Genomic DNA, 26,839 nt, shown 5'->3' with positions numbered 1-26,839 from the left:
TGTTCACATTCTCTCTTGCTCTGACACACATTCACTCTCTCCTGTTCTGACTCTCTCTCTCCCTCCTGTTCCGCCACGCACTCCCTCCTGTTGCGACCCACACTATCTCTCCTTTGCCAGCCTCTACACACTGTCCTTTTCCCACCCACAATCTCTCTCTCCTCTTCTGCTTCACGCTCTCTCCTTTTCACGCCCATACATTTTCTCTTTCTCTCTACTGTTCTGTCGCATTCTCTCTCTCTCTCTCTCTCTCTCTCTCTCTCGCCCCCCTTCCTGTTTTGTTTCTCTCTCTCTCTCTCTCTCGCCCCCCTTCCTGTTCTGTTTCTCTCTCCTGTTCCCTCTCACTCTTTCCCTCCTGTTCTCTCTCTCTCTCTCACTCTGTCCTGTTCTCTCTCTCACTTTCTCCTGTTCTGTGTCTCTCACTCTCTCTCCTGTTCTCTCTCACTCTCTCTCCTGTTTTCTCTCTCTCCTGTTCTGTCTCTCTCACTCTCTCTCTCTCCTGTTCTCTCTCACTCTCTCTCCTGTTTTCTCTCTCTCCTGTTCTGTCTCTCTCACTCTCTCTCTCTCCTGTTCTCTCTCACTCTCTCTCCTGTTTTCTCTCTCTCTCCTGTTCTGTCTCTCTCACTCTCTCTCTCTCTCCTGTTCTCTCTCTCCTATTCTGTCACTCTCTCACACTCTCTATCTCCTGTTTTCTCTCTCTCTCCTGTCTGTCCGTCTGTCTCTCTCTCACTCTCTCCTATGCTCTTTCACTCTCTCTCCCTCTTTCTCTCTCTCTCTCCTGTTCTCTCTCTCTCGCCCTTTTTCTCTCTCTCCTGTTCTGTCTCACTCTTTTTCTCTCCCATTCTCTGTCTCTCACTCCCCTGTTCGGACTCTCACTCTGTCTCCCCATACTATGTTAGTTTCCTGCCTCTCTCTCTTCATCCCAGAATGACCACTAGTTTAGTCTGAGGGAAAGTGGACGCTGTTTGCACAGAATCCAGGAGAATTTGGAATGCTGATTGCAGCATTTAACGTCTCCCTGTCTGATAGGGTTAAATATACTGCTGACTGTTTCAGGCTGACGAAATCTCCAGCTTCATTTATCTCTTTCAGATATTTAAATATGATTTATTTAAAAGACCAGCACACCAGATATACAATCGATTTCAGTGAATCAAACTATTTCACACAGCAATTGAAAAATATTGAGTCCAATTTTCCTCTTAACCCTCTCACCCACCTCTCCCCAGTTACAGTCAGACACTGGGCATCCTGTTCCCAGTGGGGGGGGGATTAACGCTCTCACCCACCTGTCCCCAGTTACAGTCAGACACTGGGCAGCCTGTTCCCAGTGGGGGGGGGATTAACGCTCTCACCCACCTCTCCCCAGTTACAGTCAGACACTGGGCATCCTGTTCCCAGTGGGGGGGGGATTAACGCTCTCACCCACCTCTCCCCAGTTACAGTCAGACACTGGGCATCCTGTTCCCAGTGGGGGGGGGATTAACGCTCTCACCCACCTCTCCCCAGTTACAGTCAGACACTGGGCATCCTGTTCCCAGTGGGGGGGGGATTAACGCTCTCACCCACCTCTCCCCAGTTACAGTCAGACACTGGGCATCCTGTTCCCAGTGGAGGGGATTAACCCTCTAACCCGCCAGTGTCTTGTTGCAGATAGTAGGCATTGTGTTTCAAGGAAGGGAGTGTACTGAGTGGGCGGTTGGGATTAAGTGTGGTTTATGGCTTTAAGGGTGTTGTTTCGAATTAATCTTTTCCACCCGACTGTATTTATATCAGCGACAGAAACATTAACAGTTAATTGAAGTAGCAGAGTAACAGAGTACTGACCCTCCGACAGTGCAGCACTCCCTCAGTACTGACGCTCCGACAGTGCAGCACTCCCTCAGTACTGACCCTCCGACAGTGCAGCACTCCCTCAGTACTGACCCTCTGACAGTGCAGCACTCCCTCAGTACTGACCCTCTGACAGTGCAGCACTCCCTCAGTACTGACCCTCCGGCAGTGCGGCACTCCCTCAGTACTGACCCTCTGACAGTGCAGCACTCCCTCAGTACTGACCCTCCAACAGTGCAGCACTCCCTCAGTACTGACCCTCCGACAGTGCAGCACTCCCTCAGTACTGCCCCTCTGACAGTGCAGCACTCCCTCAGTACTGCCCCTCTGACAGTGCAGCACTTCCTCAGTACTGACACTCCAACAGTGCAGCACTCCCTCAGTACTGACCCTCCGACAGTGCAGCACTCCCTCAGTACTGCCCCTCTGACAGTGCAGCACTCCCTCAGTACTGCCCCTCTGACAGTGCAGCACTCCCTCAGTACTGACCCTCCGACAGTGCTGCCCAGTGAAGTTAAGAGGCGGGAATTCAGAAGATCTCAGAGCAGGGATAGGCTGTAAATGAGCCCAGGAGTTGGGGATTTGTGTTTTGGAATGTTTTCTGATTGGATCCAATGTCTGATGTCCCTTTTCTCTGTCTCTCCTGCCTCTCAGCTCTGAAAGACGAACGCTTCCAACTTGTCTCATTTACTCACAAGCTGCTGCGCATCGCTCTGTCAGACATCCGAGTGGAGGACGAAGGCGGTTATTACTGTCAGCTCTACACTGAGGATACCCATCACCAGGTTGCCGTGGTAACCGTGCTAGGTAAGTGAACACAGCGAACACGGCATTCAAGATACCCTGTGTTTTCATAGGATGAGGAAAGCAGCAATAGGAGGAGGCCATTCAGCCCCTCGAGTCTGTTCCATCATTCAATGAGATCACGGCTGACCTGTGATCCAACTCCATATTCCCGCCTTTGCCCCCATATCCCTTAAAACAAAAATCGATCAGATTTAAAATTAACAATTGTTCCAGCATTGCTTTGCGGGAGAGAGTTCCAAACATCTACCAGCTTTTGCGTCTGAGAGATTTATGAGAGATTGTCTCTAGTTTTCAGGTAATGTGTCTCACCCTGGGCTCCCCAACCAACAGAAATAGTTCCTCCAAATGAGAGTTTCATGTTCGTTTGCTCTTGTCATACTTGTAAGTGGCTGGGATTAGTGAGACGGTGCCAGCATGTGTCAGGGTACAATTTAGCTCACTGCCCTCCTTAGTTTCTGTCAATAGTCCCGGATGTGTGGCTCGTGCCTGTTTGGCTCAAATTTGTCGGTGCATTGTTAAACGAGATGGGCAGACAATAGTGATGGGAGCCGGGACAATAGATTGGTGGTGGTGCTGCAGGAACTACCTCATGTTTGTGGCTCTTGTTCACTGTAAAGCCCTGCTGTGCTATCATGAATCATCTCGGGTCAGTGGGCATGACTAGAGCCCTATAAAGACCTTGAGCTTTCCTTCACAATTTGTGGAGGGATCCTGCAGTGCTGGGAAGCTTAAGTGTCCCGCGCCGGGATCCCCCGTCCCCATGACGGCGGGGATCCCGCCTCCAAGAGCTGCTAGCCAATCAGGCGGCCGGCAGCTCAGCAGTGTCGGCAGCGTCACTGGGAGCCGTGGCTACTGCCGGTACTGCAGAGGCCTCGGGCCCAGGCCCAGCGCTGGAACCCCGGACCTCTGGTAAGTGAGGCGGGGTTGCCAGAGCCGGTCCAGAAGGCCCCTCCGAGGGGGTTGTGGGGCAAGGGTGAGGGGGGGGGGGGGGGGCGCAGTCGTCGTAAAGCCCGGGGGAGGGGAATCCGTGAGGTGCATCGTTTCTCGGCCTAGGCCCTCCATGTGCCACCGAATGCCCACAGAGGAGGGACCACCTCCTACCCCACAATCCTGCGAGGGGGGGTGCAGGGGGATACCTCATTTTCCCATAGATCCCAACAGCGGTGGGAAGAGGCCCTTAACTGGATGTTGATAGCCATTTAAGGGCCTCAGTTGACCTATGGGTGGGAAGGCTGTCATTGACCTATCCCATCCCCTCAGTCCACACCCCCTCACCCTGTTCCCCTCTGCCTGTGATCCCACCAGTGGTGGAGTGATGGTAAACTCTGTGGGCGGGGATGCTCAACGGGCCAGAATCGGAGGAATGCAGGGATCTCGGAGGAGGTTCCTGAGATAGGGAGGGAAGTGGGGGGAGGAGGCCATGAATGGATCCAAACGCAGGCATGAGAATTTTCAAATCAGGCACACACATTGGGTTAAGACTGGAGGCTGCAGTCAAGTAAGCAGAGTATCTGTAACTTAACAGGAATTGAGATGTCAACGCATGACAGCCCAAAGGACAAAGATTAGTTTAACACTAATTAGCCAGTTCTTGGGAGCAGAGGCAATGACGATTGGAGATGATTACATCTCAGCAGAATCTGCAGGAAATGAATTCAGTTCATTAAAGAGCGCAGAGCAACAGTAACAGAAATTGAACATGGGAAATACACATCAGTTCTCCACTGTACAACCGAAAGGAGACAGTACGCTGTTTCATTTCGAGAGTCTCTCCGTCAGGGACTCCGGTAGTTGTGGGAGTCCCACCGTGCAAAAATCAGGACACCAGGGAGAGCTCCCCCCCTGCTCTTCTTCCAAATAGTGGCCGTGGGATCTTTTACACCCACCTGAGAGGGCAGACGGGGGTTTTGGTTTAATGTCTCATCTGAAAGACGGCATCTCTGACAGTGCAGCACTCCCTCAGTACTGACCCTCCGACAGTGCAGCACTCCCTCAGTACTGACCCTCCGACAGTGCAGCACTCCCTCAGTACTGACCCTCCGACAGTGCAGCACTCTCTCAGTACTGACCTTCCGACACTGCAGCACTCCCTCAGTACTGACCCTCCGACAGTGCAGCACTCCCTCAGTACTGACACTCCGACAGTGCAGCACTCCCTCAGTACTGACCCTCCAACAGTGCAGCACTCCCTCAGTACTGACCCTCCGACAGTGCAGCACACCATCAGTACTGACCCTCCGACAGTGCAGCACTCCCTCAGTACTGACCCTCCGACAGTGCAGCACTCTCTCAGTACTGACCTTCCGACACTGCAGCACTCCCTCAGTACTGACCCTCCGACAGTGCAGCACTCCCTGAGTACTGACCCTCCGACAGTGCAGCACTCCCTCGGTACTGACCCTCCGACAGTGCGGCACTCCCTCAGTACTGACCGTCCGACAGTGCAGCACTCCCTCAGTACTGACCCTCCGACAGTGCAGCACTCCCTCAGTACTGACCCTCCGACAGTGCGGCACTCCCTCAGTACTGACCCTCCGACAGTGCGGCAGTCCCTCAGTACTGACCCTCCGACAGTGCAGCACTCCCTGAGTACTGACCCTCCGACAGTGCAGCACTCCCTCGGTACTGACCCTCCGACAGTGCAGCACTCCCTGAGTACTGACCCTCCGACAGTGCAGCACTCCCTCGGTACTGACCCTCCGACAGTGCGGCACTCCCTCAGTACTGACCCTCCAACAGTGCAGCACTCCCTCAGTACTGACACTCCGACAGTGCAGCACTCCCTCAGTACTGACCCTCCGACAGTGCAGCTCTCCCTCAGTACTGACCCTCCGACAGTGCGGCACTCCCTCAGTACTGACCCTCCGACAGTGCAGCACTCCCTCAGTACTGACCCTCCGACAGTGCGGCGCTCCCTCAGTACTGGTGCTGTGACTGTCAGCCTGGATGTGTGCTCCCGAGTGGGCCTCAAACACACAATCCTCAGATCTAAAGCTGGGGCTGTTGTCCACTGAGCCACAGCTGGCAGCTGGTGTGCTGTTAATAATCCAGGCCTCTGTATCTCTAGATGAGTAGCCCAACCATGACACCATCATAACCCTACACAGGCCATTCAGCCCATCGAGTCAATGCCAGCTCTCTGCAGAGCAATCCAGTCAGTCCCATTCCCCCAATCTACTTCTGTAGCCCTGCAATTTTATTTCCATCAAGTATCATCCAGTTTCCTTCTGAAATGATTCATCGTCTCCACTTCCACCACCCTCGTGGGCAGTAAGTTCCAGCTCATTACCACTTGCGGTGTAAAACAGTTCTTCCTCGCACCCCCCACTGCATCTCTTGCACAAAACTGTCAATCTTTGTCTCCTAGTCCTTGTCATGGGAACGGTTTGTCCTGGTCTACCTTCTCTCAAATCTCCCCTCAATCTCCTTTACTCCGGGGAAAACAACCCCAGCTTCTCCAACCTAACCTTGCAACTAAAATCCCCCATCCCTGGAACCATTCTGGTAAATCTTCTCCACACCCTCCCAAGGACGCTCATATCCATTCCTCCAGTTTCACCTTGATCTCTGACCTATTGCAAAACCTCATCTGTTGTCTTCTGCATATCTGGGAAACTAGGAGCTTGTCCACTTTGGCTGGAAAAATAGAAAAGCAACATATTATTTAAATAGAGAGGGAGAGAGAGAAATTGCAGAGCTCTGAGATGCAGAGGGAGCTGGGTGTCCCAGTGCACGAAACACAAAACATTGGTATGCAGGTACAGCAAGTAATGAAGCTGGATAATGCAATGTTATCCTTTATTGCAAGGTGAATGGAATGTAAAAGTGGAGATTTGTTGCTGCAGTTGTACAAGGTATTGGTTTTTTATTCATTCATGGGATGTGGGCATCGCTGGTCAGGCCAGCATTTATTGCCCATCCCTAATTGCCCTTGAGAAGGTGGTGCTGAGCTGCCTTCTTGAACCGCTGCAGTCCATGTGGGGTAGGTACACCCACAGTGCTGTTAGGGAGGGAGTTCCAGGATTTTGACCCAGCGACAGTGAAGGAACGGTGATATAGTTCCAAGTCAGGATGGTGTGTGGCTTGGAGGGGAACTTGCAGTTGGTGGTGTTCCCATGTATCTGCTGCCCTTGTCCTTCTTGTTGGTTGAGATCACGGGTTTGGAAGGTGCTGTTGAAGGAGCCTTGGTGAGTTACTGCAGTGTATCTTGTAGATGGTACACACTGCTGCCACTGTGCGTCGGTGGTGGATGGAGTGAATGTTTGTAGATGGGGTGCCAATCAAGTGGGCTGCTTTGTCCTGGATGGTGTTGAGCTTCTTCAGTGTTGTTGGAGCTGCACCCATCCAGGCAAGTGGAGAGTATTCCATCACACTCCTGACTTGTGCCTTGTAGATGGTGGACAGGCTCTGGGGAGTCAGGAGGTGAGTTACTCGCCACAGGATTCCTAGCCTCTGAACTGCTCTTGCAGCCACGGTATTTATATGGCTACTCCAGTTCAGTTTCTGGTCAATGGTAACCCCTAGGATGTTGATAGTGGGGGATTCAGCGATGGTAATGCTGTTGAATGTCAAGGGTAGATGGTTAGATTCTCTCTTGTTGGAGATGGTAATTGCCTGGCACTTGTGTGGCGCGAATGTTACTTGCCACTTATCAGCCCAAGCCTGGATATTGTCCAGGCCTTGCTGCATTTCTACACGGACTGCTTCAGTATCTGAGGAGTCACGAATGGTGCTGAACATTGTGCAATCATCAGTGAACATCCCCACTTCTGACCTTATGATTGAAGGAAGGTCATTGATGAAGCAGCTGAAGATGGTTGGGCCTAGGACACTACCCTGAGGAACTCCTGCAGTGATGTCCTGGAGCTCAGATGATTGACTTCCAACAACCACAACCATCTTCCTTTGCGCTCGGTATGACTCCAGCCAGCGGAGGGTTTTCCCCCTGATTCCCATTGACCTCAGTTTTACTAGGGCTCCTTGATGCCATACTCGGTCAAATGCTGCCTTGATATCAAGAGCAGTCACTCTCACCTCACCTCTTGAGTTCAGCTCTTTTGTCCATGTTTGGACCAAGGCTGTAATAAGGTCAGGAGCTGAGTGGCCCTGGCGGAACCCAAACTGAGCGTCACTGAGCAGGTTATTGCTAAGCAAGTGCTGCTTGAGGGCACTGTTGATGACACCTTCCATCACTTTACTGATGATTGAGAGTAGGCTGATGGGGCGGTAATTGGCCGGGTTGGACTTGTCCTGCTTTTTGTGTACAGGCCATACCTGGGCAATTTTCCACATTGCCGGGCAGATGCCAGTGTTGTAGCTGTACTAGAACAGCTTGGCTGGGCTGTTGGATTCCCATTGCTACCCCCTCCCCAGAGACGTCAATGGAGGTAGCCCTATCCCAGCAGGCATTGCAGGAACGAAAGGGCTGTATTAATATTCCCTGCAGGCCATTGGGCCAATATTTGGAGGAAAGCAGTTGGAGAAAGAATTGGGAGCAAACACTTTCGAAAAAACTAGGCAGGTTTAAATATTTAATTGAAGAATTCTCGGGAGCTCAATGACCTTACAAGTGTTATGAAGTGCAAATTAAATTATTGATGTGAAGAGCTGTCTATTAGAGAGAGTGTGCTACTAAGGGTTTTAATTGGCCAATTCCAAAGTAGATTTATTTATTAATAAATGCAATTATTATTTGAATGTCTGGCAGTGTGTTTCTCTCAAAAGGACACAGCTAAGTGTTAATTGGAATGCAGAATGGTGTTTTTGAAATGATGGGTCATTAAACTCCATCTGTGTCTTGGTGGCAAGATTCTGACAGTGACTGGATAAACAGTGATATTACAGGGCCTTTCACACTATTGGGGAGGGAAAATATCACAAACACCCATTCCCTAACCTCCCAATAATTCAGTGAATTTGTGCGTGGGACAGTAATGAGGAGTGCTGCACTGTCGGAGGGTCAGTACTGAGGGAGTGCTGCACTGTCGGAGGGTCAGTACTGAGGGAGTGCTGCACTGTCGGAGGGTCAGTACTGAGGGAGTGCTGCACTGTCGGAGGGTCAGTACTGAGGGAGTGCTGCACTGTCGGAGGGTCAGTACTGAGGGAGTGCTGCACTGTCGGAGGGTCAGTACTGAGGGAGTGCTGCACGATGAGAGGGTCAGTACTGAGGGAGTGCTGCACGATGAGAGGGTCAGTACTGAGGGAGTGCTGCACTGTCGGAGGGTCAGTACTGAGGGAGTGCTGCAGTGTCGGAGGGTCAGTACTGAGGGAGCGCTGCACTGTCGGAGGATCAGTACTGAGGGAGTGCTGCAGTGTCGGAGGGTCAGTACTGAGGGAGTGCTGCACTGTCGGAGGGTCAGTACTGAGGGAGTGCTGCACTGTCGGAGGGTCAGTACTGAGGGAATGCTGCACGATGAGAGGGTCAGTACTGAGGGAGTGCTGCACTGTTGGAGGGTCAGTACTGAGGGAGTGCTGCAGTGTCGGAGGGTCAGTACTGAGGGAGTGCTGCACTGTCGGAGGGTCAGTACTGAGGGAGCGCTGCACTGTCGGAGGGTCAGTACTGAGGGAGTGCTGCACGATGAGAGGGTCAGTACTGAGGGAGTGCTGCACTGTCGGAGGGTCAGTACTGAGGGAGTGCTGCACTGTCGGAGGGTCAGTACTGAGGGAGTGCTGCACGATGAGAGGGTCAGTACTGAGGGAGTGCTGCACTGTCGGAGGGTCAGTACTGAGGGAGTGCTGCAGTGTCGGAGGGTCAGTACTGAGGGAGCGCTGCACTGTCGGAGGATCAGTACTGAGGGAGCGCTGCAGTGTCGGAGGGTCAGTACTGAGGGAGTGCTGCACTGTCGGAGGGTCAGTACTGAGGGAGTGCTGCACTGTCGGAGGGTCAGTACTGAGGGAATGCTGCACGATGAGAGGGTCAGTACTGAGGGAGTGCTGCACTGTTGGAGGGTCAGTACTGAGGGAGTGCTGCAGTGTCGGAGGGTCAGTACTGAGGGAGTGCTGCACTGTCGGAGGGTCAGTACTGAGGGAGTGCTGCACTGTCGGAGGGTCAGTACTGAGGGAGTGCTGCAGTGTCGGAGGGTCAGTACTGAGGGAGTGCTGCACTGGGCACGGGGATGAAAGCAAAAGCACCCCAGGACCCCCTCACCAAAAGCGTCACAGTCCTTTCCTGAAGCATAGATACTGTTGTAATGTAGGAAAAGCGACAGCCAATTTGCACACAGCAAGATCTCACAATCAGCAAAGAGATACTGTCCAGACAGTGCTTTTTTTTGTCTATGTTGGGTGAGGGATATTGATCCAGGGCACACAGGGAGAAATCCCCAATGCTTTGTCGAAGGATTACTATATGGGCAGCTCTGAGTGCAGAGAGACACTGGAGAAGCTGCAAAAAAGATTCACTAGAATGACCCCAGAACTGAGGGGTAAAAACTATCAGGAAAGACTGACCAGGCTGGGGCTATTTTCTCTAGGACAGAGAAGGCTGAGGGGTGACCTGATTGAGGTCTTTAAAATGATGAAGGGGGTTTCGATGGGGTAGACGTAGAGAAGATGTTTCCACTTGTGAGGGAGAGACCAGAACTCGGGGGCCATCAATATCAGACAGTCACTAATAAATCCAATGGGGAATTCCGGAGAAACCTCTTTCCCCAGGAGAGTGGTGAGAATGTGGAACTCGCTCCCACAGGGAGTGGTCGAGGTGAATAGTATCGATGCGTTTAAGCTGGATAAACACGTGAGGGAGAAAGGAATAGAAGGATATGGTGATGGGGTGAGAGGGAGGTGGGAGGAGGCTCGTGTGGGGCAAAAACACCGGCACGGAGCAGAGGGGCCGAATGGCCTGTTTCCATGCTGAAAATACTTTATATAGCGCCTTTAATGAAGTAAAACAATGGTGATTAGAGGAACGTAAGAAACAGGAGCGGGAGGAGGCCATTCGGCCCCTCGAGCCTGCTACCCCATTCAATAAGATCATGGCTGATCCTCTACCTCAACTCCACTTTCCCGCCCTATCCCTCGATCTCCCTCAGCGCCCAAAAATCTCTCCATCTCAGTCTTGAATATACTCAACGACTGATCATCCACAGCTCTCTGCGGTAGAGAATTCCAAAGATTCACAACCCTCTAAGTGAAGACATTCCTCCTCATCTCAGTCCCCAATGGCCGAGCCCTTACCCTGAGACTGGGACCGCCCCCCCCACCCCCACCACCCCCCCCCCCCCCCCAGTTCTAGACTCTCCAGTCAGGTGGGGGGAAACAGTCTCTCAGCGTCTACCCTGTCAAAGCCCACTCCCCGCCTCCCATCAGACACAATTTGACACTGAGCTACGTCAGGAGATATCAGGACAGGTGACCAAAAGCTTTGTCAAATGGGTAGGTTTTACAGAGTGTCGTAAACGGTAAGCAAATAAGCAGTCACGATACCTGCTCAGTGGAGACTCCGTGACATCCCTAGGGGGTGGGGGTGGTAGATGTAAAGTTCTCGGTGAGCAATGTAATTGCTTGCGAAATGATTGGAAGTGACTGCTTCCACGCATTATTACAGGCTGTGTCTTGTTACATTTGACAGCCTAAAGTTCAAATTGCTATGTAATTGGCCTGACAAGGGAGAATAATGGCTATCTCTGTGATTACAAGCTAGTAATCTAATCAAGGAGTTCAGCTACTTCATAAGCTGGTGGAAAGCTCTATCAGCTGAACTGAGGATTTTATAGTGGATCTGAATCGTCCCGTGCCCATTTACTGTCACCGTCCTTTCTTGGGATTCGATGTAAATTCAGTGGGGCGGGGGGGGGGGGGGGGGGGGGTGAGGTGACAGAGAGACACAGGTGACACAAAACCTTGGAAGTATTGTGAACAGTGAGGAGGATAGTGATAGATTTCAAGAGGACACAGTCAGACTGGTGGAATGGGCAGACAAGTGGCAGATGAAATTAAATGCAGAGAAGTGTGATTCATTTTGGTTGGGAAGAATGAGGAGAGACAATATAAAATAAAGGGTACAATTGTAAAGGGGTTGCAGGAGCAGAGGGACCTGGGTGTATATGTGTACAAATCATTGAAGGCGGCAGGACAGGTTGAGAAAGTGGTGAATAAAGTATACAGTATCCTGAGCTTTATAAATAGAGGGACAGCACACAAAGCAAGGAAGTTATGGGGAACCTTTACAAAACACTGGTTCAGCCTCAACTGGAGAATTGTGTCCAATTCTGGGCTCCACACGTTAGGAAGGATGTGAAGGCTTTAGAGAGAGTGCAGAAAAGATTCATCAGAACGGTTCCAGGGAGGAGGGACTTCAGTTACGTGGATAGATTGGAGAAGCCGGGACTGTTCTCCTTCGAGAGGAGAAGGTTGAGAGGAGATTTGATCGAGGTGTTCGAAACCTCCAGGGCTCCGGACAGAGTCGATCGGGAGAGACTGTTCCCGTTGGTGGAAGGATGGAGAGTCAGAGGACACCGATTTAAGGCGATTGGTGAAAGAAGCAATGGCGGAATGGGGGAGGGGGGAAACCTTTTTGGTCAGCGAGTGTTTGGGATGTGGAAGGCGCTGCCTGAGAGTGTGGTGGAGGAACATTCAATGGTGGCTTTCAAAAGGCAATTGGATAATGATACGAAGAGAAAAATATTTTGAGGAGATGTTAACAATTGTAGTGATGTGCATTCTGAAATCATTGCTTCATACAGTAGAATAAAAAAGCAGCATATTATCTAAATGGTGAGAGATGCAGAGCTCTGAGATGCCGAGGGATCTGGGTGTCCTAGTGCATTAATCGCAAAAGGTTAGGATGCAGGTACAGCAAGTAATTAGGAAAGCTAATAGAATGTTATCGTTTATCGTGAGGGGAATTGAATATAAAAGTCGGGAGGTGATGCTTCATTTATACAGGGCATTGGTGAGACCACATCTGGGGTACTGTGTACAGTATTGGTCTCCTTATTTAACGAAGGATGTAAATGCATTGGAAGCAGTACAGAGAAGGTTTAAGAGACCAATATCTGGAATGAACGGGTTGTCTTATGGGGAAAGATTGGAGAGGCTAGGCTTGTACCTGCTGGAGTTTAGAAGAGTAAGAGGTGAAGGCACACTGCCCAGCTCACGTGGAATTTGTTTCTTCGCCATTTTGAAGGGGTGAAAAACTCACCGAAAAGAGGAATTTTGTGTGTTAATATGTTTGTTACTTCCATCGCACTGAGAGATATAATGCCAAGGTTGGAATATTACAAAGAGATTCCAGAGACTGGAGCCTCTCAGTTCCTTCCCTGAGGGGCTCGGTGAGTTGCACTCTCACCTTTGAGTCAGAGGTCATGAGTTCAAGTCTCATTGCAGAGACATGAGAACTAAAATCTAGGTTGGAATTCCCAGGGCAGTGCAGAGGGAGTGCTGCACTGTCGGAGGGTCAGCACTGAGGGAGTGCTGCACTGTCAGAGGGTCAGTACTGAGGGAGAGCTGCACTGTCGGAGGGTCAGTACTGCGGGAGTGCTGCACTGTCGGAGGGTCAGTACTGAGGGAGTGCTGCACTGTCGGAGGGTCAGCACTGAGGGAGTGCTGCACTGTCAGAGGGTCAGTACTGAGGGAGTGACGCACTGTCGGACGGTCAGTACTGAGGGAGTGCTGCACTGTCAGATGCTCAGTACTGATGGAGTGCTGCACTGTCAGAGGGTCAGTACTGAGGGAGCGCTGCACTGTCGGAGGGTCAGTACTGAGGGAGCGCTGCACTGTCGGAGGGTCAGTACTGAGGGAGTGCTGCACTGTCGGAGGGTCAGTACTGAGGGAGTGCTGCACTGTCGGAGGTTCAGTACTGAGGGAGCGCTGCACGGTCAGAGGGTCAGTACTGAAGGACTACTGCACTGTTGGAGGGTCAGTACTGAGGGAGTGCTGCACTGTCGGAGGGTCAGTACTGAGGGAGCGCTGCACTGACGGAGGGTCAGTACTGAGGGAGTGCTGGACTGTCGGAGGGTCAGTACTGAGGGAGCGCTGCACTGTCGGAGGGTCAGTACTGAGGGACAGCCGCAAGGTCGGAAGGTCAGGACTGAGGGAGAGCTGCACTGTCGGAGGGTCAGTACTGAGGGAGTGCTGCACTGTCGGAGGTTCAGTACTGAGGGAGTGCTGCACGGTCAGAGGGTCAGTACTGAAGGACTACTGCACTGTTGGAGGGTCAGTACTGAGGGAGTGCTGCACTGTCGGAGGGTCAGTACTGAGGGAGCGCTGCACTGACGGAGGGTCAGTACTGAGGGAGTGCTGGACTGTCGGAGGGTCAGTACTGAGGGAGCGCTGCACTGTCGGAGGGTCAGTACTGAGGGACAGCCGCAAGGTCGGAAGGTCAGGACTGAGGGAGAGCTGCACTGTCGGAGGGTCAGTACTGAGGGAGTACTGCACTGTCGGAGGGTCAGTACTGAGGGACTGCTGCACTGTCGGAGGGTTAGTACTGAGGGAGCGCTGCACTGTTGGAGGGTCAGTACTGAGGGAGAGCTGCACTGTCGGAGGGTGAGTACTGAGGGAGAGCTGCACTGTCGGAGGGTCAGTATTGAGGGAGTGCTGCACTGTCGGAGGGTCAGTCCTGAGGGAGTGCTGCACTGTCAGAGGGTCAGTACTGATGGAGTGCTGCACTGTCAGAGGGTCAGTACTGAGGGAGCGCTGCACTGTCGGATGGTCAGTACTGAGGGAGAGCCGCAAGGTCGGAAGGTCAGGACTGAGGGAGAGCTGCACCGTCGGAGGGTCAGTACTGAGGGAGTACTGCACTGTCGGAGGGTCAGTACTGAGGGACTGCTGTACTGTCGGAGGGTTAGTACTGAGGGAGCGCTGCACTGTTGGAGGGTCAGTACTGAGGGAGAGCTGCACTGTCGGAGGGTCAGTACTGAGGGAGTGCCGCACTGTCGGAGGGTCAGTACTGAGGGAGAGCTGCACTGTCGGAGAGTCAGTATTGAGGGAGTGCTGCACTGTCGGAGGGTCAGTCCTGAGGGAGTGCTGCACTGTCAGAGGGTCATTACTGAGGGAGTGCTGCAAGGTCAGAGGGTCAGTACTGAAGGACTACTGCACTGTTGGAGGGTCAGTACTGAGGGAGTGCTGCACTGTCGGAGGGTCAGTACTGAGGGAGCGCTGCACTGTCGGAGGGTCAGTACTGAGGGAGCCCTGCACTGTCAGAGGGTCAGTACTGAGGGAGCCTTGCACTGTCAGAGGGTCAGTACTGAGGGAGCGCTGCACTGTCGGAGGGTCATTACTGAGGGAGTGCTGCGCTGTCGGAGGGTCAGTACTGAGGGAGTGCTGCACTGTCGGAGGATCAGTGCTGAGGGAGCGCTGCACTGTCGGAGGGTCAGTGCTGAGGGAGCGCTGCACTGTCGGAGAGTCAGTCCTGAGGGAGTGCTGGACTGTCGGAGGGTCAGTTCTGAGGGAGTGCTGCACTGTCGGAGGGTCAGTACTGAGGGAGTGCTGCACTGTCAGAGGGTCAGTACTGAGGGAGTGCTGCACTGTCAGAGGTGCCGTCTTTCAGATGAGATATTAAACCGAGGCCCCCGTCTGCCCTCTCGGGTGGGTGTAAAAGATCCCACGGCCACTATTTGGAAGAAGAGTGGGGGGTGGGGGGTGGAGTTCTCCCCGGTGTCCTGGGGACAATATTTATCCCTCAACCAACATCACTAAAAAAAAAACAGATGATCTGGGTCACATTGCTGTTTGTGGGATCTTGCTGTGCGCAAATTGGCTTCCGCGTTCCCTACATTACAACCGCGACCACACTCCAAATGTCCTTCATTGGCTGTGAAGCACTTTGGGACGTCCTGAGGAGGTGAAAGGTGCTAGAGAAATGCAAGTCCAGTTTGTTCGCAAATGGGTGGATGGGGGGAGCTCAGTGTAGAATGTGGGGGAGAAGAGATTCCCAGTCCTGCCAACAAGGATCAGTGAACATAAGAATATAAGAGATAGGAGCAGGAGTAGGCCATTCAGCCCCTCATAGCCTGCCCCGCCATGCAATAAGATCATGGCTGATCTACCTCAGACCTCAACTCCACTTTCGTGCCAGCTCCTCATAGCCCTCACCTCCCCGATATCTATCTACCTCCTCTTTAAATATTTTCAGTGATCTAGCCTCCACAACTCTCTGAGGTAGAGAATTCCAGACATTCACTACCCTCTGAGAGAAGAAATTCCTTCGCATCTCAGTTTTAAATGTGTGACCCCCTTATTCTGTAACTATGTTCCCTAGTTCGAGATTCCCCCACTGGTGGAAACATCTTCTCAACATCTGCCCTGTCAAGCCCCCTCAGAATCTTGTACGTTTCAATAAGATCTCCCCTCATTCTTATGAATTCTCATGAATAAAGGTCTAACCTGTTTAGCCGTTCTTGATAAGTCAACCCCTTCATTCCAGGAATCAGCCGAGTGAATCTCTTTTGAACTGCCTCCAATGCTAGTATATCCTTTCTTAAATACGGGGACCAATTCTGTACGCAGTACTCCAGGTGTGGCCTCGCTAACACCCTGTACAGTTGTAACAAGACTTCCCTATTTTTAAACTCCAACTCCCCAGCAATAAAGGCCAAAATTCCATCTGCCTTCCTAATTATTTGCTGCACCTGCATCCTAACTTTTTGTGTTTCATGTACAAGAACACACAGATCCCTCTGTGCTGCACTTTTTTGAAGTCTCTCTCCATCTAAATAATAGTCTGCCTTTTGATTCTTCCTACCAAAGTGCATGACCTCACACTTTCCTACATTAATCTCCGTCTGCCAAGTTTTTGCCCACTCACCCAACCTATATATCCCTTTGAAGATTCCTTATGTCCTCATCACAACATGCCCTCCCAACTATTTTTGTATCATCAGCAAATTTGGATATATTACACACTGCCCCCTCCTCCAAGTCATTAATATAGATAGTGAATAATTGAGGCCCTAGGACTGATCCTTGTGGCACTCCACTAGTTACGTCTTTCCAACCTGTAAAAGACCCATTAATCCTGACTCTCTGTCTTCTGTGAGTTAACCAATCCTCAATCCATGTTAATACATTACCCCCAATACCGTGAGCTCATATCTTGTGCAATAACCTTTTATGTGACACCTTATCGAATGCCTTCTGGAAATCTAAATACACTACATCTACCGGTTCCCCTTTATCAACTCTGCTTGTTATATCCTCAAAGAACTCTAGCAAATTTCCCTTTCACAAAACCATGTTGACTCTGTTTGATTGTGTTAAGCTTTTTCAAATATCCTGCTATTTCTTCCTTAATAATGGACTCGAGCATTTTCTCAACCACCGATGTTAGGGTGACTGGTTTATAGTTTCCTGCTTTTTGTCTCCCTCCCTTCTTGAACAGGGGCGTCACATTTGCGGTTTTCCAATCCGCTGGGACCCTCCCAGAATCCAGTGAGTTCTGGAATATTTTGCCCAATGCCTCCACTATCTCTGCAGCCACTTCCTTTAAAACCCTTGGATGCAGGCCATCAGGTCCTGGTGACTTGTCTGCCTTTAGTCCCATTAGTTAGTCAAATACTTTGTCCCTCGTGATAGAGACTGTTCCACGATCTTTCCTCCCATTAGCTCCTTGCTTATCTGATATCTGTGGGATGTTTATAGTGTCCTCCACCATGAAGACTGATGCAAAGTATTGGTTTAAATTATTTGCCATTTCCCTGTTCCCTGTTATTAATTCTCCAGTCACATCCTCCAAGGATCCCACGCTCACATTAGCTGCTCTCTTTCTTATTATAAACCCGTAGAAGCTCCTGCTGTTTGTTTTTATATTTATTGCCAATTTATTTTCATAATGGATGTAGATTATTGTGGGATCCTGGAGAGAAGAGCCTCTCAGTCACATTGTTCCCCTTTTTATATTCATTTGGGAAATGAGGGCATTGCCGGCATTTATTGCCCATCCCTAATAGCCCTTGAGAAGGTGGTGGTGAGCTGCCTTCTTGAACCGCTGCAGTGCATGTGGGGTAGGTACACCCACAGTGCTGTTAGGAAGGGAGTTCCAGGATTTTGACCCAGTGACAGTGAAGGAACGGTGATATAGTTCCAAGTCAGGATGGTGTGTGACTTGGAGGGGAACTTGCAGGTGGTGGTGTTCCCATACATCTGCTGCCCTTGTCCTTCTAGGTGGTAGAGGTCGTGGGTTTGGAAGGTGCTGTCGAAGGAGCCTTGGTGCATTGCTGCAGTGCATCTTGTAGATGGTACACACTGCTGCCACTGTGCGTCGGTGGTGGAGGGAGTGAACGTTGAAGGCAGGAATGGGGTACCAATCAAGCGCTTGTGCGGTTTGCTTAATTTTGAAACTCTTTACCTTTCAGTGCCCCCGAAACCAATCGTTGAGGTCCTCGGAGAGGAACCAGTTGAGAATGGGGAGGTGGAATTGCTTTGTAAGGTTCCTCGCAGTAAACCTCCAGCAAGGATACGATGGTTCCGTGAGAAAAAACAGATTGAAGGTAAGGAGTTAATGAAAAGAACATATCAGCTGGATACATGCAGTTCCTTATGTACAGGTGAATGAACCCGGATTCTACATTTCAGAAGAGGAAGACAAGGCAGAGGTCGGGAGTGGAGGGGGGGATGGGGGATGTGTTGGCGGGGGGTAATCGTCTGCCTTCAGTTCCGAGCAATAGCATTCATTCATAAAGGAGTGTGTACAGAGAAATGGGAAACACTGTACGCAACCTCCTTCACACACCCTCACAACTCTCAGCAAAGGAAATGACCACTTATTATATACAGGACAGGTACAGTACGGGGGTTAGATACAGAGTAAAGCTCCCTCGACACTGTCCCCATCAAACACTCCCAGGACACGTACAGCACGGGGGTTAGATACAGAGTAAAGCTCCCTCTACACTGTCCCCCATCAAACACTCCCAGGACACGTACAGCACGGGGGTTAGATACAGAGTAAAGCTCCCTCTACACTGTCCCCATCAAACACTCCCAGGACACGTGCAGCACGGGGGTTAGATACAGAGTAAAGCTCCCTCTACACTGTCCCCATCAAACACTCCCAGGACACGTGCAGCACGGGGGTTAGATACAGAGTAAAGCTCCCTCTACACTGTCCCCATCAAACACTCCCAGGACACGTACAGCACGGGGGTTAGATACAGAGTAAAGCTCCCTCTACACTGTCCCCCATTAAACACTCCCAGGACAGGTACAACAGGGGGTTAGATACAGAGTAAAGCTCCCTCTACACTGTCCCCATCAAACACTCCCAGGACACGTACAGCACAGGGGTTAGATACAGAGTCTAAGCTCTCTCTACGCTGTCCCCATCAAACACTCCCAGGACACGTACAGCACAGGGGTTAGATACAGAGTCTAAGCTCTCTCTACACTGTCCCCATCAAACACTCCCAGGACACGTGCAGCACGGGGGTTAGATACAGAGTAAAGCTCCCTCTACACTGTCCCCCATCAAACACTCCCAGGACACGTACAGTACGGGGGTTAGATACAGAGTAAAGCTCCCTCTACACTGTCTCGTTAAATATTCCCTTTCTGAGGGTATGCTTCACTCACCACTGACTGGCCTCCTGTCTAGTGGCTAGACTTCAGTGAGTATCAGCAAGCTATTCGACCATGTGGAGGCATCACAAGCCAGGATCCTTGTGATTAAAAATACTTTTGCAGGTGAATTTATTTGTGACAGTGATGTGAGTTTGGAGAGATCAGTTTTACATTCAGTCAGAATACTGAGGTTTAAGAAGTAGCTACATTCCAAATTCTTTCCACGCCAAACTCTGTGTCAATGCTCTGAAGGTTTGCTTGGTCATCTTCCAGGCCTGACATAAAAACGGTCTCATAATTCACATTCGGCCTGAGTGATTAGGCCAATTATTTCATCTATTGGCAGCTACTTATGGATTGAACAGACCTCCTTTTCTTTAATTGATTTATTCGTGGGATGTGGGCATCGCTGGCCAGGCCAGCATTTATTACCCATCCCTAATTGCCCTTGAGAAGGTGGTGGTGAGCTGCCTTCTTGAACTGCTGCAGTCCATGAGGGGTAGGTACACCCACAGTGCTGTTAGGAAGGGAGTTCCAGGATTTTGACCCAGCGACAGTGAAGGAACGGCGATATAGTTCCAAGTCAGGATGGTGTGTGACTTGGAGGGGAACTTGCAGGTGGTGGTGTTCCCATGCATCTGCTGCCCTTGTCCTTCTAGCTGGTAGACATCGCGGGTTTGGAAGGTTCTGCGATTCAGGTTTATTCAAATCCATAACCAACGGTTATATATTTAAGAGTGGAAATCATTTAAATCGGTATGAAACTTTCAGAGAGAGACCTTGAGCCAGTTAGAAAGAACAGGAGGAGGCCATTCAGCCCCTCAAGCCTGTCCCACCATTCAATTAGATCTCAGCTGACCTGTGTCTTAACTCCATCTCCCCACCTTGGTTTTGTGACCCTTAATCCCCTCACCCAGCAATAAATCCATCAATCTCAGGGTTGAAATTTCCAACTGACCCCCGGCCTCGACAGCTTTTTGCGGGGGGAGAGAGTTCCAGATTCCCACTCCCCTTTGTGTGAAGAAATGCTTCCTGACATCACCCCTGAACGGCCTGGCTCTGATTTTAAGGTTCTGCCCCCTTGTTCTGGACTCCCCCCTCCCCCCACCCGAGGGAATAGTTTCTCTCTATCGACCCGATCGAATCCTTTAATCATCTTAAACTCCGCTTTTAATGAATAGACAGCAATGCATAGCAAAAGGTTAATTAGTTTCGCATATAGATAGTTTTTTTGAACAGTTGTCAGTATAGGATCTGAAGTTTTATATTTCTGTTATTCATTTATTGTTCAATGAGTAAACTTTCAATTTGAAGGGGTCCCTGATATTTACATATTCTTTCAAATCACCGGTTACACACAGAGCCCAGGCACGTTTAGAGAAAGGTTTTCTGTGTTTAAACCTCTACAACCCACCTTATCTCTGTAACCTCCTCCAGCCCCTACACCCCTCCCTACCTCCGTAACCTCCTCCAGCCCCTACACCCCTCCCTACCTCCGTAACCTCCTCCAGCCCCGACAACCCTCCCTATCTCTGTAACCTCCTCCATCCCCTACACCCCTCCCTACCTCCGTAACCTCCTCCAGCCCCGACAACCCTCCCTATCTCTGTAACCTCCTCCAGCCCCTACACCCCTCCCTACCTCCGTAACCTCCTCCAGCCCCTACACCCCTCCCTATCTCTGTAACCTCCTCCAGCCCCTACACCCCTCCCTATCTCCGTAACCTCCTCCAGCCCCGACAACCCTCCCTATCTCTGTAACCTCCTCCATCCCCTACACCCCTCCCTATCTCTGTAACCTCCTCCAGCCCCGACAACCCTCCCTATCTCTGTAACCTCCTCCAGCCCCTACAACCCTCTCTATCTCTGTAACCTCCTCCAGCCCCTACAACCCTCCCTATCTCTGTAACCTCCTCCAGTCCCTACAACCCTCCCTATCTCTGTAACCTCCTCCAGCCCCTACAACCCTCCCCATCTCTGTAACCTCTTCCAGCCCCTACAACCCTCCCTATCTCTGTAACCTCCTCCAGCCCCTACAACCCTCCCTATCTCTGTAACCTCCTCCAGCCCCTACAACCCTCCCTATCTCTGTAACCTCCTCCCGCCCCTACAACCCTCCCTATCTCTGTAACCTCCTCCAGCCCCTACAACCCTCCCTATCTCTGTAACCTCCTCCCGCCCCTACAACCCTCCCTATCTCTGTAACCTCCTCCAGCCCCTACAACCCACCCTATCTCTGTAACCTCCTCCAGCCCCTACAACCCTCCCTATCTCTGTAACCTCCTCCAGCCCCTACAACCCTCCCGATCTCTGTAACCTCCTCCAGCCCGTACAACCCTCCCTATCTCTGTAACCTCCTCCAGCCTCTACAGCCCTCCCTATCTCTGTAACCTCATCCAACCCCTGCAACCCTCCCTATCTCTGTAACCTCCTCCAGCCCCTACAACCCTCCCTATCTCTGTAACCTCATCCAACCCCTGCAACCCTCCCTATCTCTGTAACCTCCTCCAGCCCGTACAACCCTCCCTATCTCTGTAACCTCCTCCAGCCTCTACAGCCCTCCCTATCTCTGTAACCTCCTCCAGCCCCTACAACCCTCCCTATCTCTGTAACCTCCTCCAGCCCCTACAACCCTCCCTATCTCTGTAACCTCCTCCAGCCCCTACAACCCTCCCTATCTCTGTAACCTCCTCCAGCCCGTACAACCCTCCATATCTCTGTAACTTCCTCCAGCCTCTACAACCCTCCCTATCTCTGTAACCTCCTCCAGCCCCTACAACCCTCCCTATCTCTGTAACCTCCTCCAGTCCCTACAACCCTCCCTATCTCTGGAACCTGCTCCAGCCCCTACAGCCCTCTCTATCTCTGTAACCTCCTCCAGCCCCTACAACCCACCCTATCTCTGTAACCTCCTCCAGCCCCTACAACCCTCCATATCTCTGTAACCTCCTCCAGCCCCTACAACCTTCCATATCTCTGTAACCTCCTCCAGCCCCTACAACCCTCCCTATCTCTGTAACCTCCTCCAGCCCCTGCAACCCTCCCTATCTCTGTAACCTCCTCCAGCCCCTACAACCCTCCCTATCTCTGTAACCTCCTCCAGCCCCTACAACCCTCCGAGATCTCTGCGCTCCCTCCAATTCCGGCCTCTTGTCCATCCCCAGATTCCCATCGCTCCACCATTGGCGGCCGTGCCTTCAGCTGCCTGGGGGCCCTAAGCTCTGGAATTCCCTCCCTAAACCTCTCCGCCTCTCTCTCTCCTCCTTTAAGACGCTCCTTAAAAACCGACCTCTTTGACCGAGCTTTTGTTCGCCGGTCCCTAATATCTCCTCATGAGGCTCAGGGTCAAATTCTGTTGGATAATCGTTCGGGTGATGTACCCTGGGACATTTCATTATGTTAAAGGTGCTATATAAATGAAAGTTGTTTTTGTTTTATTAAAAGCCACTGGGGCGGCACAGTGGCGCAGTGGTTAGCACTGCAGCCTCACAGCTCCAGGGACCCGGGTTCGATTCCGGGTACTGCCTGTGTGGAGTTTGCAAGTTCTCCCTGTGTCTGCGTGGGTTTTCTCCGGGTGCTCCGGTTTCCTCCCACTTCCAAAGACTTGCAGGTTGGCAGGTAAATTGGCCGTTATAAATTGTCACTAGTATAGGTAGGTGGTAGGGCAATATTGGGACAGGTGGGGATGTTTGGTAGGAATATAGGATTAGTATAAATGGGTGGTTGATGTTCGGCACAGACTCGGTGGGCCGAAGGGCCTGTTTCAGTGCTGTATCTCTAATCTAAAATCTAATCTAATCTTGCAGCCCCTTTGATAATTTGACATAGTTTTCAACCTAATTATCCAACTGCACAGTTTTACAATGATGAATAGCTGAATTTAAACCTCACCACCCTCCGAGAGAAAATGTTGCTCCTCATCTCTGTCTTAAGTGGGCAATCCCTTACTTATAAACTGTGACCCCTAGTTCTCGTCTCTCCCACAAGGGGAAATATCCTTTCCACATCCACCTGTTAAGTCCCCTCACGATTTTATATGTTTCATTAGATCACCTCTCATTCTTCTAAACTCCAATGGATGCAGACCCCAACCCCGTCCAACCTTTCCTTATAAAATAACCCCTTCACCCCAGGAATCAGTCACGTGAACCTTCTCTGAACTGCCTCTAAGGCATTTATATCCTTGTGTTACGACCAGATGAATCTCTGGGGGTCCCTCTCAGCCTTCACCTAGTCTTACTGTAACAGGGTTTAATTTTAAACACACCATGTTTTTAGCTCCCCCTTGGTGAATCCTTGTTCACCGCTTTCCAATTATCAGGCAAAGAAACTAGTCCACGCAGGTTTTCTTAGGCTTAAAGAAGAAAAGTTTATATTTATTAAACTTGCACTCTAATTCGGTTAACGCCTACGGATACACGACACGCCCACACTAGTATGCAGACGCGATACACACATGCAAATCGAGACAGAAAAGAGCAGAAGAAAAAATAAAGTGGAAAAGTTTGAGGCAATATCTGAAGAGTTTTCGTTACGGTTCTTTGAGCTCGCTGTAGAGTCCTTGATTGTCGGTAGATCTTGCTTTTCGTTGGGGCCCAGTATTCTTCTTAAACCTTGTTCGCTGTCGGAGACTTTTCTCTCTTGGGGTCCATGTGTCTTCAGTGGATTCAGAGGCTTGTGAGAAAGAAATGGGAGCAGACAGGAGAGATCTTCTCAGTCCAGGAGCAAACAGACACACTTGAGTTCAAACCCTCTGTGGCCAGTTCAAAAGAAAACCCTGGAACAGCCAGTTAGTCATGTGACCAGCTGGTCTAACCAGTCCTGGCCCTTGTGGATTGTATCCTCCTTAGGAGGCTCTGGAATGCAATTCCTCACCTTCAGTTTCTGTTAGTATGGAAATGTTTTATTTTCAGCCAGGGCTGATCTGTTTAACAAGTCATTTCCTCACTCCAACAACAGTTAAAAAATCAATGTTCGTGACAAAATTGATGTGCCTCATTCTTGGCAGGTGGGGGCCTAGCATGACACTTGCTTAAATAAAGCAAAACGGTACACAATACTCCAGATGTGGTCTCACCAATACCCTGTACAAATGTAGCAAAACTTCCCTCGTTTTTATATTCCATTCCCCTTGCAATAAACGACAACATTCCATTTGCCTTCCTAATCACTTGCTGTACCTGCATACTAACCTTTAGTGATTCATGTACCAGGACGCCCAGATCCCTCCGTACCTCAGAGCTCTGCAATTTCTCTCCATTTAAATAATATGATGATTTTCTATTCCTGCCAAAGTGGATAAATTCACATTTTCCCACATTATACTCCATCTGCCAAATCTTTGCCCACTCACTTAACCTAACTATATCCCTTTGTAGCCTCCTTGTGTCCTCTTCACAACTTACTTTCCTACCTATCTTTGTGTTGTCAGCAAATTTAGCAACCATACCTTCGGTCCCTTCATCAAAGTCATTGATATAATTGATATATTACTTAATTCTAACCATAAATCCTCCGCTACCTCTTGTTATATCCCCTCTTATCATCGAGGTGATTTCATCCTTAGTTGCTGATGCTACTCCTCTCTCTCTTCGATGCCCTGTATCTTTCCGATAAACTTTATAACCTGGTATATATCGTTCCCAGTCCTAACCATCTTGCAGCCATGTCTCGGTACTGCGACCATGCCACACCCTCCAAGTTGGATTTGGAATCAGAGAATGTTTACAGCACAGCAGGAGACCATTCGGCCCATCGTGCTCATACCGGCTCTTTGTCAAAGCAACTCAGCTCGTCCCAGTCCCCTGCCCTTTCCCCGAGCCCTGCAAAGCTTTTCTCTTCAGACAATTATCCAGTTCCTCTTTGAAAGCCCTGATTGTGGCTTATTCCGTTGAGGAAGAAAGACCCTTCCTGAAGGAAACGTCATCCATGGTGAACTTATTGATCTTATTGAAAGGTGGAGCAGTCTCAAGGAGCCAAATGGCCTATTCCTATTTCTTGTGTTCTTATGTTCTAATCACGGGCCTTAAAATCTAGGGTCGCGGGCCTTAAAATCTAGGGTCACGGGCCCTAAAATCTAGGGTCACGGGCCCTAAAATCTAGGGTCACGGGCCCAGGAACACCAGCCCCAAAAATCACAGCCCCTGAAAACCAAAGGCAGATGTTATACACCAGAAAACCAGTTGCTGAAGGATGAAACTGGAGCCAATCTTTACTCAGTCTTACATTAATTGACAGAGTAAAGAATACAAGCGTATAGCTCCTTACTCAAACCATCCGCCTGTGATCAAGTAAGTGATCGAGTGAGACCCACCCTCCGCTTGCATACAATTAAACACGATTAACGCACAGGCCTTGAAACGGAGACCCACAGAGCCCGAAACCAGGCAAGCAGAGCTTGACATTTAAGGACACAGGCGATAAAAAGCAAAGAATAGGAAGTTGTAAAAATAAAGGACAGAGGCTGTGCAAAAAAAAAACATTGAGATGGTTTAAAAATCTCGGCACACAGGTCTAAATACCAGAGATATAAGCTGTAAAATCCAAGGGCTCAGCCTGTCAAACACAAGAACTGGGGACGTGTGCCTTTAGCCCTCGATCCACCTGGACATTTGTGCCCCTATTCAGGCAGGGGAATTGTGATGGGGAATACCATATTGCTCATTTCCCTGGCCTAGCCACCAAATTCCCAGGACCCAGGCCCTAACAACCAGGATGACAAATCGTTAGCATGCACACAGGCGGGAGATAGGGTGAACAGTCAAAGATTTCGAGGCAGCTGCTTATTGAGCAAGAGTGCAAGTTGGTTTCTGATAAAAATTAAGCCCTGGTTTAAAAGAGGAGAATTTGAAGTCATTATTCTCTTGGCTGGTGCAGTTAATTAACCTCAGGGTGAGCTTGTGTGAAACGAGGCTGCACATCAGTTCAGCATTGTCCTTTTTCCACCTTTATTTCTGTTTGTTCCCTCCCTCTCCTCTCCTCCCCTTCCCTATCCCTCCATCAATAAATAGAGAGATTGAGCCAGGCTAGAGAGGGAACGTCTGCAGTAGACGGGAGCAAGACATAGAGAGATGGTGACTTTGAAGGGTGAGGAAATTAATTATTGTTAGATTTTCATTTGGGTATGGAAGGTTCTGGATGGAGTTAAGTTACAGATCAGCCTTGATCTCATTGATTGGTGGAACCGGCTCGAGGGGCTAAACCTCTCCGCCTCTCTCTCTCCACCTTTAAGACACTCCTTAAAACCGACCTCTTTGACCGAGCCTTTGGTCGCCGGTCCCTAATATCTCCTGATGTGGCTCGGGGTCAGACTTTCTTTGAGAATCACTCCTTTGTGTATTGTTTCATGGGATGTGGGTGTTACTAGCAAGGCCAGCATTTATTGCCCATCCCTTAATTGCCCTTTTATAACTGAGTGGCTTGCTAGGGACATTTCAGAGGGCAGTTTAGAGTCACCCACATAGGTGTGGATCTGGAGACACATGTAGGCCAGACCGGGTAAGGATGGCGGATTTCCTTACTGAACTGGATGGGTATTTACAACAATCGATGATGGCTTCATGATCACCTTTACTGAAACTAGCTTTCAATCCCCGACTCTTATTAATTAATCGAATTTAAATTCTGCATGCTGCCGGGCTGGGATTTGAACCCACGTCCCTAAGGCACTAGCCCGGGCCTCTGAGATTACTAGTTCAGTGACATTC

General features: G+C 50.3%; 1 protein-coding gene across 1 annotated transcript in view; it reads left to right on the top strand.

Moving 5' to 3' along the window:
* cadm4 (cell adhesion molecule 4) overlaps nucleotides 1-26,839 on the top strand; it is a 141,210-nt gene that overhangs the window by 14,954 nt on the left and 99,417 nt on the right. The window contains exons 2-3 of the mRNA XM_068018504.1: nucleotides 2,488-2,640; nucleotides 17,931-18,065. Coding sequence (XP_067874605.1) covers nucleotides 2,488-2,640; nucleotides 17,931-18,065 — 288 coding nt within the window. The remainder of the gene's footprint in view (nucleotides 1-2,487; nucleotides 2,641-17,930; nucleotides 18,066-26,839) is intronic.

The sequence above is a fragment of the Heterodontus francisci genome, chromosome 39 (assembly GCF_036365525.1).
Source record: "Heterodontus francisci isolate sHetFra1 chromosome 39, sHetFra1.hap1, whole genome shotgun sequence".
NCBI classification, from domain to species: Eukaryota; Metazoa; Chordata; class Chondrichthyes; order Heterodontiformes; family Heterodontidae; genus Heterodontus; species Heterodontus francisci.
The sequence above is the reverse complement of the archived record's forward strand: the minus strand, read 5'-3'. Positions and strand labels throughout refer to the sequence as shown.